The sequence below is a fragment of the Trichoplax adhaerens genome, genomic scaffold (genome assembly GCF_000150275.1).
Source record: "Trichoplax adhaerens TRIADscaffold_3 genomic scaffold, whole genome shotgun sequence".
Lineage (NCBI taxonomy): Eukaryota > Metazoa > Placozoa > Uniplacotomia > Trichoplacea > Trichoplacidae > Trichoplax > Trichoplax adhaerens.
This window is the reverse complement of record NW_002060945.1, coordinates 2,406,025-2,421,424: the sequence shown is the minus strand read 5'-3', so window position 1 is coordinate 2,421,424 and position 15,400 is coordinate 2,406,025. Positions and strand designations below refer to the sequence as shown.

Sequence of the window (15,400 nt, the reverse complement as noted above, 5' to 3'; positions counted from 1 at the left end):
GCTCTTTTCCTTATTAATTGTAGTTCAAATCTATTGTATCGGTAAAAGATTACTGCATGCAGTACAGTGCTATGAAATAGAGGAAGAACATGATTCAAGTTGATTTGTAGTGTAAGCCATTTCATAATCGATGGCATTTATTTCTGTAATGGATGACAATTTCCATTTAGGTAGAAAGTCCTTCTTCGACTATCGAATTTATGGAAAGATAGAATGACAAGTATACTGAATAGGCTTAAAGAAGAAGACAACTGCTTGGAATAATGTAGAAGTTTATTTTTAACCATGTTGTTTGGTTTTATGACGATGATGATGAAATGACATTTATCCAAGGTAAGACCATCACCTTAATCTAGTATCTCAGGGTAGCTACAGTCTTTCTTTATCATGGTAGTTCAATCAGAAGACAAGGTAACATTATCAAAATAAGAAAAGTTGATCGGAAAAGCTTACTAAGTATAACGACTGATTCATGTCCATTTCGATTCTTTCCAATTCAATAACATCACGCTTCCACAACTGGGCACAACAGTACCCTCATGATGACTCAATTCGGTGGTAGTTGAGACTGATAGACTACGCCTAGAGTGTTCTATTTTGTCAGTTTGATTTAATAACTTGGTAGATAACTAGTACAAATGGACTCTTCCATCGAACATTCTAATACGTTGATATCCAAATTGATTATCGATGAACAAAGTTTACTTCATCATGTTCCTTCATGATTAGCAGTCGTAGTACGATATCGAATAATAAAATGAGAAGGATCGATCGGTTGGATTTCGATAGTATTGTGTATGGAAATGATTGCATGGACAAGATGGAATCAATCCACTTGGTTTAAAGGTCTATGCCATCGTATCATCGATATCCCTGTTAAAGTGTTGTACAAGTTCGCGTCTATTTGAATAGAAAGAAATAGCAAACATGACGACATCAAATTTGCTGTCTGGAGTACGGCGATGCTAAGTTATTGGGGCAAGAACATTATCTTATCCCTTTCTTTCTATTCATCGTCATGGTACAGTATGATGAGTAATGGATTGTAGTTGGCTTAACATGAAGACGATCAATGAAAAAGATATGGAAAGGGGGGAAAAAAAAATTGCTCATGTACTGTACTATAACAGACGAGAAAGGATCCCAATTGGACAAGTGAATATAATTAGGACGATAGCATCGCCAACGATCAACACTATCCACAGTAATCAATTTAAGAGAACGAAAGTAGATGAATTTGTAGCTGATGATGATCATGAACTGGAGTCCGTTACGACACTGTATTATCATCCAGTATTGACCGTGGAAAATTTGATGACCACTACAGATATGGAGATATTGGATCATCACCTTGAAAGCTGAATACAAGATACATACCTCGAATGCAAAGTAAGGACATGATGATAATGTTGCGGCTGCTATCAACTTGGATATCCAAGGCACAATTAGACGAGGGCAGAAATAGTGTCCTTAGCCACAAGACATTCTAGCCATTGATCAAGTCGCTCCGATGTAAATAAATTGCAAAATAAAGTGTTCTAGACGATTGTGTTACTTTATCAGTTGGTAATTGACCTGCAGACTGCAGTTGATATTGTCCCGTCTCTACCGTCCAGTACATTACAATACTGTACAGCTAAAAAAAGAAAGAAAAGTCTGTAGCACCATAGATAACGGCGTCTGGCCTGTCTGCCTCCCTACAGTGTACACTGTACAGTACAGTGATGTACTGTACACTGTAGGGTTTGTACAGCAAGGCAAAATACACACAATACACTTTTTTATTCTGCCTGCCTTTCTGTTTGGACAGTATACGTATGTACTGTACAACCATGTCTGCTTGATTTTACTCTTTAAATATTATATTTGTGTAGGCAGGGCATACTGTACAGTACAGTAGATGTAGACGTTTACACTTTCTTATTCTGCCTACCTTTCCATTTAAATAGTATACTGTACGTACAATTAGACCTAGTACAACCATGTTCATACTTTGCTGCTTGATTTTACCTTCAATTATATTTGTGTAGGCAGGGCATAACAGTACGGTAGATGTAGACGTTTACACTTTCTTATTCTGCCTGCCTTTCTATTTGGACAGTATACTGTACATACTACCATGTTCATACTTTGCTACTTGATTTTACTCTTCAATTATATTTGCGTAGGCAGGGCATACAGTACGGTAGATGTAGACGTTTACACTTTCTTATGCTGCCTGCTTTCTACTGTATTTAAACAGTATACTGTACGCACTACTATGTTCATACTTTGCTGATTGATTTTACTCTTCAATTATATTTGTGTAGGCTGGGCATACAGTACAGTAGATGTGGATGTTTACGCTTTCTTATTCTGCCTGCCTTTCTATTTAAATAGTACTAGTGCAAACTAGTATAGTAGTACAGTAAGTACAACTGTACAAATTTCTTACTACTCTGCGCACTGTACTGAAATAAAACCATGGTTATTCTATAAATTGCTCTTCATTGCTTTCTAAAACTCCCAGCCAGCATTCTACAACGTTGTGCTACTCAATAACGACAATACCATCTAAGCTCACGATGCTTTATTAATTTATTCTGTCTTTGAGAGAATGCACACAGTTATTAGTCATAAGCTAATGAAAATATAAAGACGCTCATTCGTGCTGGATTCTAGTTCTTAAACTGAACAGATCGCATCAAGTGATTCTATTCAATCACTTAGAATCAAATCTTATGCGGTCGGAATCAGTAATAGTAAAATGGTCCAAATGTACAGTACAATATACTATAAACAAATACAAATAAAGTTAGCAAAATAGAGAGAATGCAGAGGTCATAACATCACATATCAAAACCGAAACGCAGTCAAAAATGCTGACGTCATTGCAATTGCAGAATATGCTAATAACGCTTGTGATCTGTTCATAGAACACGTATCTGGCACTTAATCATCACTATGTTGCACTGTGAAATTAATTCACAGCGTGTTGACGCCATATTTCGAACATTTTACTCGTGCACTAATAAGTACGACTCGAGTATCTTTTGCATAACAAGCACAGCAGAGCAAAGGCACAAGGAGTTCAATGTCGACAAAAATCGTAGCAAATGGCAAAAATGTTGCAAACTACAATTTTACTTTTAAAACTTGTGATAGAATCGTTCAATTTTCCAATTTAAAAAGACATTTACAATTACTTCAAGTATTATTGTCCGAAATATATCATATTGTAATAATGGCCAGTCCAGCAATCAGTAAAATTTTTACATTTTCCACAAAATAAACGTCTTTCCTTAAAATGCCAGTCACAAATTTGCGTCCTATTAAACTAAAGTTGACGATGGCCCAGATCGTCGTCGGCTACTCCTAGATGAATTGCTAATATTTGGACTTCGAGAATTTCCAGATCTTCGACTACTGCTGTTACCACCATTATTGGCTTCCTCAGAAGGACTACCTTCAGCGAGATTCAATCGGCAGACAGGACAAGTGCCATGCTGTAATATAAGTAAATCAAACATAGTGAAATAACATTTAAGAAGAATCAATCACTATTATTTCAAGTAACTTACCCTTTGTAACCATTGTACAATACATTGTGAGTGAAAGTAATGCTGACATGGCAATTTTCTCGCAGTATCTTTCACTTTAAACTCTTCTTTGCATATTGGACATTCACTGTTTGTTTCTAGTTACAAAAAGAAAGAAATTATAATTAGTATACCAACTATGCAAAAAATCAAAAGTACGTACGGCACGGATGCTCTAGGAATTCATGCTGTATAGATCAATATTTTACCCAAAATTTCACTGGTTATGACTTCGTGAGGTAGATCATCGATGATCGATTTCTTTGCAGGAGGAGGACCACTACTGTCGCCAAGATTCGATAGAAACTATAAAATAGAAAGATTAATTAGTTAAGACTTACTTTACACCAATACATGACAGTATGTAAATCGATTTTTGAACCAACATCAGCTACAAGGTAATCATCTTGTCTTTCACAATACCAACTTAATAATAAGTTACCCAATAATCAATTAGGATCTACAATATTACTCGCCAATACGTATATAACATTACCTGCGAAATAATATCATCTAAACCACCCCTTCCCCACGCATAGTCTCCTGGGCTGGAGTGTAAGTTAAATAGAGCATTCCTACAAAACACACAATATATTTTAGAGAATAGAGTCAAAAATCATATTTATAATCTGGAATATTTACAATGGTCGCTGTAGAAAGGCGTTTTCCGATCCGGATTCATCTGAATTGAAATAAAGTAAAGCACAGCGTCAGTAAACGAGGATAAATAGGAAACTAAAAATAATACAAGATATTTTACATGATCCTAAAGCTTACCATGGTTGTCTGCAGATATCGATTGAAGCAATCCTTGGATAAGGCTAGATTGTATAGAAAAGTAATAGATAATACTAAGTCACCACATAAAATATCTTCACAATATAACTACAAGGCAATCATGTACAGTAATAGTAACTCCGTTTGATAAAGTATAATATTACAGTAAAAGTCCTCTCAGAAAACTCCTACATTTAACACTTAATGACGATGGCCAATAAGCATAAAATGCACATCTAAAGTTAACCTTTCAAGGCGAACAGTCGTAGTTCCTGACTGTCCAGGTGATCCTTCGAAAGTTTGCGAGCCACGTGATCGACGAGAGTTAGACCGTAGATTTAATCGATGCGGAAAGTTGACTCCAAAGGCTGATTCATCTAGAGCATCATTCAAAGTGTCAATAAAGTACATCTCGTAAAATGGCTTCCACTTAACATGGCGCGTATAAAGCGAGAGAACAGTACAATCGTAACAACGCAAAATTTAAGCCATTACTTAGTATATTAATAATTATTGTTACGATGACTGTGTACTAGGGAGGTAAAGGGTTCTCACAGGATATGCAAACACCCTTTCTATCATAGAAATAGGGACCTTTATTCCTTCAAAGCACTAATGTAGCTCAAACTACCTGTGTAGTCACAATTCCTCGTGACATTCGCCAAGAACTCCTTTTATAGTCTACTCATAATGCACCATAAGATAATATGCTACATATAAAACTGTATTATACAATACTATTATTATAAATAGTGTTACGTTATATCAGGTAACTGTCAGAACATAGCAGTACGATTAGATGCATGTATCAATTATATTTTGACTTATACATATTCACAGCATAGAATGTAATAAAACTTTCTAAAAGTACAACTTATAACTCTAGCATAGCGCTAGCAGTTCAATTCACGGAGCTATTTCATTGCTGACACTACACAGAATACATACCTTCTGATTCATCTGCAGAATCATCGGTATTGTTTTCAAGAGCACCACGCCAATACTATCAAAGAGAACAATTCATAGTTAACATACATGCAGATGTAGAAATTTAAGATCTGGATATATGATGTACTTACTGAGAGAAAGTTTATATTTTCATTATCAACTGATACGTCACTTCTAAGAATCAAGGAATTCGAAAATGAACAATTATTAATGACGTAGATCATACATTATATTATGTTTAATAATAACAACAGCTACTAAAATTATCTAATTATACTATTTAACGCTGTGGTATGCAAATTTAACAACGTTCGTAAAGTTACGTTGTTTCCATCATGCAAACCAGCAAGTGCAGCCCATTAAGGATCAAAGGGACATGAAGTAATCAAACATTTTCTTCGATCACTTTTCTCACTGAAGAGTCGGAGCTCGCATTCATACACTAATAACATAACATCTTCCTTACATAATATCTTCAACTTTGGCGTCGCCTTCTAACTGTTCAACAAATCCTCCACCACATTGCGGACATAAATTACTCTGTTCAAACGTCGTAAATCACAAATGTTATAAAATTTTATGAAATAAGACAAATCTAAGCTTATATCATATTTCAGTGTCTATGAGAATAAAGGCAATTTTCGATCTATGTTGTATATAGTAGTCGTTTACGAGAAGCAGTATTGAACAGAATTAAACCAGCATCAACTATTCCGCTCGCATGATTAATCACTAAGAAAACGCATAAATCTTCATGAAAGAGTTTACAAACTAAGTCTAATACGCGTATACTGTAGACATATGATGTATTTTCAAAGTTCATACTGTACCAATCAATTCCTAATTTCTGACATGACGTGATAAAATAGATGCAATTAAAGGTCGTTCTAATTGGATAGAAGGCTAGAAGTAGACACTCTTGGCGTCTATCCATAGGTGGGAATAACACTAAAGCAAATTACCGTGCCGTTCGATTTTTTATTTTTATTTCTTTTACAGTAAAGTGTACAGTACATAATACCCTGCTTTACAGTACATGATACTGTACTGTAGCCGCACCGATAGAGCCTTATCATACTGGTGTTGTACTGTATAGTTAAACAATACTGGTACGCACTGTAAATATCTATGGCATGATACAACAATTTTTACAGCGGTTATAAATAAATATAATGGACGATTAAAAACGTTGCATCAATGTCTATGACTGCGACTTGCCAGTGTATATATATATATATATATAGTACAGTAACATATTGACCGTAACAATTTTGACAAATGTTGATGTAGAGTTAACCCGATATTCAAACAAATATTTAAGGCAATGTTGTTAATTAAATTTATGGATACTGTACATCATTCGTGAGCGTCTCATCTATTTCTCACCATAACTAACAATTTGTTCATAAACTTGCAAAGAAAGAAAGTTCCCTACGCCAACTACTATTCTGAAGTTTGTACGTAAAATTGTAGGACTACTTGTATATCTTTTACGTACTACTAGCGTAGTCCTAACTCAACATGTAAATAAAATTACAAATTAAGCATCTTTTCCTTGTTCCGATGGTTCAGTGAAAGATTGAGCTTAATATTGTATCTATTCCAGTTTTAAAGTAACGATGTATTTAACAGTGATGATTCAATAAACACAGCGGTAATCAATGAAGCCAAAACAGAGGATATGAAGGGAAACGGTGTAAACATCCAAGTATCATCTGATCACAGTATCATCTGATCACATCTATAGAAAAGTAAAAGTACTGTACAGTACAGCACTATAGTCCATGTACTGTCCAGTACCGATACAGATGCCGTTACTCTTTCACTGTATCGCGCACTTGTACAGTGCACAGGATGGCACCAAGCGCACTACAGTAAATCAGTAGTGTATTTCCTCTTTACGACAGTGAACTTAAAATAAAATAATATAATTCTTCCTTTCAGATATAATTAGAAGGTGCAATCGCTTTAGTTATCTAATATAATTCTGTAGTCACTTTCAGTAGTAGTAGTGAATAATAATAATCAGTAGATAAACAGCGAAAAGTGCTTAGGAAAGCGATCTAGTCTATACTACATATACTGTATCTGCACTGTATAACGTCATTTGATTATAGTAAACATGTACGTTGCACAGTATCGTAGTTAAGAGTAGCCTGCAGCGCAATGTGTTGGTTGTGTTGCAATATTTCTAAAGTCAAAATTGGATTTATTAGCCTATAACTGATTTAGTCGTCCTCTTTCATGTGTAACATACGAACTTCAAATAGATTTTAGGTTTTATATAAGAATTTATACGACTAAACATCTCATTTTATTTTACTGTAACATACTATGCACTTGTACCAGCAACGACAAATCAGTCGTGGGGACAGCTATAAATCACAAGTAGTTTAATAGGTGAATAAGAATTGCTAATTGCCGCATCATCTACCTTTACGTATGTTGAGATTGTTTCAGTTTTGCAAGTAGTGTACAGTACGGACTATACACTTTCAAAACAAAATGCATGGAAATTATAGCCCATTATTATTTTTAATTAATTACAGTAAAACACTATCGAATGGTGATGGCTGCATAGCGTTGATGGACTCACCTGCGATTTGGATGAAACTTCCTCTTGACAGTTGTAACAGAAATAGCGCGTGCTTGGCACATCTTCTACCGTCGCTTCCGCCATTTCTATACACTCAATTTCGTATACAAGAAAGCAGTGTAGTATTGATATTCGGCAACAATTTTATCAACAAGGTAATGGCGATCAATCGCAATGCCTTTAGCTTTCGTTGCGCGAATGAAAAAAACAAGAAAACTAGTTTTTGTAGCGCAATAAGCCTGAAGATACAGCGATACTCGTTAACCGTTTGAAAGGTTGCAGTACTGCAGTGACTGTACTCGTGTGCTGTGTATCTTTAGGGTCCAGATCATGAACTCATATACAGTACAGTACTGTAGTGTACAAGTGTACATGTACAGTATGATACTTACTACCGCACATTAGTATGTACTGTACCGTGATATGACATCAGAGTGTACAGTACTGTACACACAGTACAATTAAAGCAGCGTGCAGTACTGTACACTGTACCGTCATACAGTACTGTAGCACAGCAGTAGGAAAATGTTTTGGAACAGTAAATGTACAGTACATACTGTACACTACAGTACTGTTTTGTACTGTAGCTCTTGGTACTGTACACTGTACACTCACGGATCTGCTGTACTAGTCTGTATCGGGGTTTTCAAAAATAGAAATCATCGTCATTCGATTCCAAGTGAGTAAAGTACAGTAAGGGTTTCTAGAGTATAGTATCTCCGTCAGCGAAGCGACAGGACGTTATTTGAGCCTTCTGGCCACCGTAAATAGGAGTCTAGTGCTGAACGATGTGCTTGATTTTACCCTATTTGAAGAAATCCACACCAGCAGAATATCTCCACTCAGGATAGCACATCATTAGAATTTGATTTGCTACATATATTATATACAGCATACAGTATACTGTACTGTACTGTACAGTGGAACGTTTTTGTTATTTTCGAAATTACTGTACTCTACTCGGAAGCAACACAGAGCGAATAAATAAATAATTATTATAATCTAGACTCACAAACATTTCAAATAAAAAATGAGTAAGAACAAAGTGGCGCAAAGCGATTTTCTTTCTCATTTTGATTTAACGAACATCTGATTCAATGAGCTTTTGACCCGGTTTTCTTCTACACGTAATAGAGTTCATGGAAGTACAGGAAAAGGAAAGATTCTGGAGGTTTTTCCTTTTACATCTATCCATAATACTGCACTCAGGGACCACTCAACTTCTTTTTTTATAGTTTTTATGCTAACATAGGGACTAGTTTGGGACAGGAATATTCTAAACTAAGTATTTATTTAGTATGAAAAGTATAAAAAGAAGTTGAGTAGACACTGCTGTTTGGGCGAGAGTCGCTATGTTTTTACTGTACTGTACATTTTATTTCTTTCTGTAGCTATAGCAACCAAACTTGTCTACCAGTACACTACGTACGCTCTATTCTGCTCTGTAGTTTGTACAAATTAATAGCAGTATGAAATAGTTAAGTCATATACAGAATACTGTGCTAAACTTTACTGTAACACCTCTAGTGAGAAAGAATCCCTACGAGGATTGTTAATGGATTGTTTATTATGTTTAGTCGTACCATACAATGACTAAGTAATTAATACTACTACATACGCATCAACGCAGAGTGATTCCTGACTTTTTAAACTATTCATTAATTAAACGCGAAAAGGATAAATCAACGCCCTAACATTATAGCAGCAATATCCAGTATAGGATTTGATTTATACGTCCTACCAATAATGTGACATGATATCGACTTAACGACGGTTAGTACTTAACGTAGAAGAGAAAGAAATATATTCATATCAGCGTTGATCAAAAATTATAGTTCTTTTAAGTTACAATGTATAGTAAGTATACTATGTACTCATGAGTCAATTTTGACTCATTAACGCTCTATGAGAAAGAATTTGTTTACGTAATCTAGTGAGCAATATGCTATATCTTATAACCTCTAGAGATACGATTATTATAAGACCGATAGGAATTGTCAAACTAGTAATTCTATAGTTTACTAGAAAAATATTTTATACCTTTTAAAACGAGAAATTTTATAATCTTAGATTTTACAAGCTTATACTTTAGATTAATATTGGGATTTATTCTTATTTTATACTTATAGCATCGAATAACTGGCATGCGGTGAGTGAATTAGGACTATTATTACGACGATTTTTACGTCAGGTGTCAATCCCAATCAAAAACATTAAAGAGTATTAAGAACTGTAACGTTGATCGTAACAAAATCTATAACTGCAAATTTCAAGTGAAAAAATTGATAGAATATTGGATTATTGGATCTTTATTATAAGGACTGCAATTTTGGAATATGTGCAGCAATTAAGATACGTGCCATCGCTCTAATTTTATAATTATTCAGGAACATATATAGTTTATGTAATACTTGTAGTTAAAAATTATTAGGCAATTTACGGATATTGCATGTATTATTATTAGTCCGTCTAGATATATATCATATGTTGGATAAATTTTGTATTCAATCCCTGTTGATTGTATGGCATAGTCATGAACAGCACTTCATTATCGGTTGTGCATGGACGTAGGAAATCTTCGATACTCAATTCACGATTGGCGAACATGCAGTGGCTTAAGGATGATTATACGCAAGCAACTGCAACGCTAAATCTCAAATGTAAATTATGCCAACAATCCGTTTCAACCAGCCAGCTAAAACAACATAAAAAAATACATCTAGCTTATAGATATCTCAAATACCGCGGCGTTTCTAAGCCAGAGAACTTAAAAGCATTGCAAAAGCGAAGAAAATCTTTAATTAGAAAATTGCGAAGATTATATAGCGACAAGGAAGATCCAGAATATGATCGTAAGCTTACTAGATTTAACTGGGCATACGAACTAATAAAAAGTACTTTTGATGATGCTTACTATAATGCTAGGGTTGTAACCCCAAGTAGCCATGAGCAGTTACTTGGTAAAGATATCATAGTCATAAAGTCTGATTCAGTACCAACGGCTATATACCACGGTGGAAGTGATCAGGGACGCGGTTCTGCTTTAGATAGGATTGTAGCTGTGCTAAATCATAATTTTGGAAGTCAAGGTGGTAAAAATTGCTACTATTACGGTATGTATAGCGGATATCACGGATGCCAGGCTGCTGAAGAGGCTAAGATAAATCTGCATCGAATATTTGCCAATGAATTAAGTAAAGAAGATTTTAGTGTAACTGTCAATGAGTACTCAACGTTATCACTAGAAGAAACAAAAGTTAGACAGGACGATTCAATTCGCAGTGAGTGCGAATATGAATCAGCAAATATATTTTCCAGTTCAGCATCTCCAGAAAGGGTAACTTCAATGTTAAGCTTGGATCAATCTATTCATCAGTTAACTTATTCGGCCTTGAAAAAAAGAAAGAAGCTCAATAGCTTTGAAAATTATCTCTTAATGGTCGCAAACGCATTTAGACATGCTTACTCTAGCTTTGATACAAAATTAAAAAAAGGTATCAAAGAAAAATCAACTGTAAGGTGGAGTGGTTGCTCATCTTTATCATGTTTATTAAATTTTAATCCTTTATTGAGTAAATCTGGAATACTACATTTAGCGAATATCGGAGATATTAAAGGTGTCTTATGTAGAGGAGGTACTGGCTATATACTAAGTCGTAAACATACTCTTAGTAATTCTCGGGAAAGATTAAGAGTACTAAAGTGTGGTTGTACCATAAAATCAACATCATCTGCATGTAGTTTAGTAAATGGGGTCTTACATGTTACAAGAGGATTTGGTAATCATGGTGATCCTCTTTTAAAATCTGCTGTTATAAATACTCCCCACGTTACATCAATAAGTTTAACAGATGAAGACTACTTTCTAATTTTGGCTACGAATAGCTTATGGGAATCTATCGATGCAAGAGCGGCGGTAGAAATGTTATTAAATATGCATCCCTTTAAGAAGGTTAACAATGGTGTTGCTGAGGATTCGAAATATCAGGATTCAAGTTTTCAACAGGAGCAAAAAGTCATAGAAAATGTTCAAACTAAAATCAATAATTCTAAATTAAGTATAAGCAATATTTCAGTAGGTCTTCATTCCATGTCATCTAATGATTATTATGACAAGGCTGAAAGTGCTATCGGTAATAATGAATTACCTTCACTTAATTCTCATACTTATCATGACGTTAGCGATGAAAGTTATTCGCTATCAAAACAAGGATTTCCTTCCAAAACAAGCTCAGTAACAAGATCAAATTTTAGAGAGTTACACAGATCAAATACTGCTATTACTGATGCGTCTTTCAGACACTCAACTGCGAATAAAATTAGAAAAGAGGCAAAGACTGGTTGCTTGATAGCCAAATTATCAGCAGAAGGTGTTGAAGAGCATGAAGAAATCGTAGATTCTTACAGTGATTTAGACGCTATAACGATCTTAGAAGACGAACAACCTATACCTTTAATCAGTAAGATAGAGTTATTCTGAGCATAATATAGATAAACCACATGCTAGACGTTACACTAAATAACTCTATACAATTGTATAAAAGAGTATTGGTAGCATGATTATATGCAATATCTACTTTTTTAATTTAATGCGCATTATCATAACTGATACAAGTGTTTAATAATTTTACAGAAAATAAAGCAATTTCTAGTGCACCTATCAACCAAAGGGACATACTAGCAAATCTATCCACAGAAATGACAGAAATGCTGGTTAGAAGTGCCCTGCAAGCCAACTGCAAGGATAATCTAAGTGTTGCAGTTATAGTATTACCCGGATTCTGCAAAACCTTTTCTTTAAATTAGAAGCTTAAAATGTATTATTACTACTCAAGATTTTTACTCTACGTATTTACAAATTATTTTCAATATCATTATTTATAGTTATAAATTGGCATTGATGTCCTGAAATCACTTCTACTTGTAATAATATAAGAAAGCTTTTGCTAGAGGATAAAATTTTAATCATATCTTTTTAAGTACGTCATCACAGCATGAAATCACCGATACGAATTAATTTTATACCAATTAGCTCCTACATGAATCGTTTAAAGCGATAACTTATCACATTCTATGCGAAGCTTTTAAATTGTTAACTGCCCTCAAGGCTCAAACAAACAGCCTTATACATTATATAATAATCATTTATCGTATTTATTGAATTCTTGTTATTTTTTGAATAAATTTGAGATAGATTATCATTTTTAAACAAAATTTTTGAAAGAATAATATGCTGTGTTACTTTTTCCAGACCTTGATTAGCAACAGATTATTGTTAGTCGGTTATAAATTATGACTATATCCATTATCGCATATGATCCAAACTGTATCAATAATAATCAAAGTGCTTATCACAGCTGAATAATAAGTTTTGTATAAACAATATATTTACATTGCTATGGCTCAATAAAATTGAATACTTGATTTTGTCACTAGAACTGGACGTTATTAATCATACTATAACATTCATGATTTAACGTTGCAAGCATGAAGTACTAATTTTGAAGATTTTTTATAGCATATGCGTACGCGTAGAACAATGTGTTGAGGTTATTTAACACTAAGCTCAGATCTAAAGACAAGCATTTCACACAGCTAGACAAATAGAGGCAAAGCTATGATATTTTGTTCCGTTTATATACTGATCAGTGAAATGGGCTTGTTTACGACAAGCATTCATTACCTGCATTTACCATATACGTACAGCATGTTTATAAAACATTGTATTAGCACAGCTTTAGAGCAGCTCCTTACTGTAATAAATAGCTTTAACATTTTCTATATTTACATATTACATATACAATTCTAATTTATGCTTACAATTTCGCAAAAATTTTCGATTCAAATTTTGTAGACTAATTTAGCTTAAAAATTAGGAATAAATAGGAACAGTCCGCAAGATCTTGTAACTTGAATGATAATTGAGTGTAAGTCACTTGGTAACATCGACGATGAATGGAATTCCTGTAGTCCAATCACATACTTTCATGTGTATGTTGGGAAATACTTATTAATGGACCTTAGTTCGGCAGCTAGCCGTTATTCTTCTGATTTAAATACACAGTATACATCATTTTACTTCCAGGTAAATTATACCGTATTTAAAGTATTCATAGTGTGTGTCATGAAGATTTAGAACTATTACTCCATTGCTGTACAGTATAATATTATTGCTTATTTGTCATACCAAAGTGTAAACCTGTCAATCGCATTACCATCATTTGCTTAATTAAATATCGCAAACTTCGTACTCTTTCAAGTACACATCAGAGAATTTTGACTGTAACCAATTTTTAATAACTGAGTACTTAGCACATAAAAGCATGAATTGTACTATAAATGCGTCTCTGTGAAATCCTGATGTTGATTTATCGATTGCTCTGTTGTTTTGGATTGATTACAATCCTTCCTGTCAGATTTAATGTCATACCATTTTTTCAATGCTAAGGCCGATGCACCAGCTATGATTAAGAGGGAGCCAAATATCGAGAGCAAGGAAGGCGATGAGCCGAAAATGATCAGTTCTAATATGTATCCAAATATCACATCCGTGGTTCTGATGATAGAGATTAATGTAGCTTTCTCCAACTGTATAGCGTTGGTGAAAGAAATTTGGCCTAAAAATCCTAGCACTCCTACAGCAATTAGGAGCCATCTTGTAGCACCACACTGGGGCAATCGATAAGAGGTGGTTATAGAAAATATGATTATAGGCACAATAAAGCAAACAATTGAAAAATAATAAGTGATAACATAGCTGTCGACTTTATTACCAATTTTTCTAATATTCAAAATAGCAATGCTGGTAGCTATAGAGGCAGCAAATGCAATGCTAGCTGCAGCAAAGCGAAATGGTGCATCATCAGCTTGCGATCTAAAAATAAATGGTGGCCTAGCAACAAGTATAATACCACCAAAGCTGACTAAAGTTGCTAGTAAATTGAAGACGGTAAATCTTTCTTTTAAAAGAATAGCAGCTAAAATACCAGTGATGAAAGGAGATGAAAAAATGATAGCTGAAGCATCGCCAATGTTCATATTTTGGTAAGCATAAAACTGACAACAAACAGATACTGTGCCAGCGATTGTCCTGCCCAATACAAAATAAACTTGTGGACGCTTACAACCGCTGGATAAGTCTTTTTGTTGCTTAATTATGGCCGATTGTAAGAGTAGTATCTGTACAGCAGATCGTATTGCTGCAACTAAGAAAAAGTCGTATGCAGCCAACTTGACACAGGCAGACATGAGTGAAAAAAAAAGTGACGATAGTAGTGCGTATAACATACCACGGTAAGGTTTCAGTTGGGCTTTCATATTGTTGATTGAGGTTTTCATTCCCCTAGTCGATGAAACTGCTAGCACAAGAGGTCAATCGTTATAATCTTACAGCAGAATTTGCAGCTGAAGTTATTTTGATATTCGTGTCTGGCTATCGATGTTGTATATAATACAAAACACACGTCTTATCTGCTAAATTAGACTCCTAAGCGTATGCCAA

The 15,400-nt window shown here is 34.5% G+C and overlaps 3 protein-coding genes across 3 annotated transcripts; 1 reads left to right on the top strand and 2 right to left on the bottom strand.

Moving 5' to 3' along the window:
* Nucleotides 1-3,311: 3,311 nt before the first annotated feature.
* TRIADDRAFT_54253 (uncharacterized protein) lies at nucleotides 3,312-7,983 on the bottom strand (the record flags this gene model as incomplete). The annotated part of the gene is made up of 9 exons (XM_002110312.1): nucleotides 3,312-3,485; nucleotides 3,561-3,676; nucleotides 3,788-3,884; nucleotides 4,075-4,153; nucleotides 4,603-4,732; nucleotides 5,304-5,358; nucleotides 5,435-5,477; nucleotides 5,770-5,843; nucleotides 7,900-7,983. 9 exons carry the CDS (start codon nucleotides 7,981-7,983, stop codon nucleotides 3,312-3,314), a joined length of 852 nt encoding a protein of 283 aa, XP_002110348.1.
* A 2,521-nt stretch (nucleotides 7,984-10,504) lies between these two features.
* On the top strand, nucleotides 10,505-12,379 carry TRIADDRAFT_54252 (uncharacterized protein; the record flags this gene model as incomplete). The annotated part of the gene is made up of 1 exon (XM_002110842.1): nucleotides 10,505-12,379. The coding sequence occupies one exon, from the start codon at nucleotides 10,505-10,507 to the stop codon at nucleotides 12,377-12,379; it is 1,875 nt and encodes a 624-aa protein (XP_002110878.1).
* A 1,853-nt stretch (nucleotides 12,380-14,232) lies between these two features.
* Nucleotides 14,233-15,147, bottom strand: TRIADDRAFT_54251 (uncharacterized protein; the record flags this gene model as incomplete). Its single annotated transcript, XM_002110311.1, has 1 exon — nucleotides 14,233-15,147. One exon carries the CDS (start codon nucleotides 15,145-15,147, stop codon nucleotides 14,233-14,235), a length of 915 nt encoding a protein of 304 aa, XP_002110347.1.
* Between the last annotated feature and the right edge of the window lie 253 nt (nucleotides 15,148-15,400).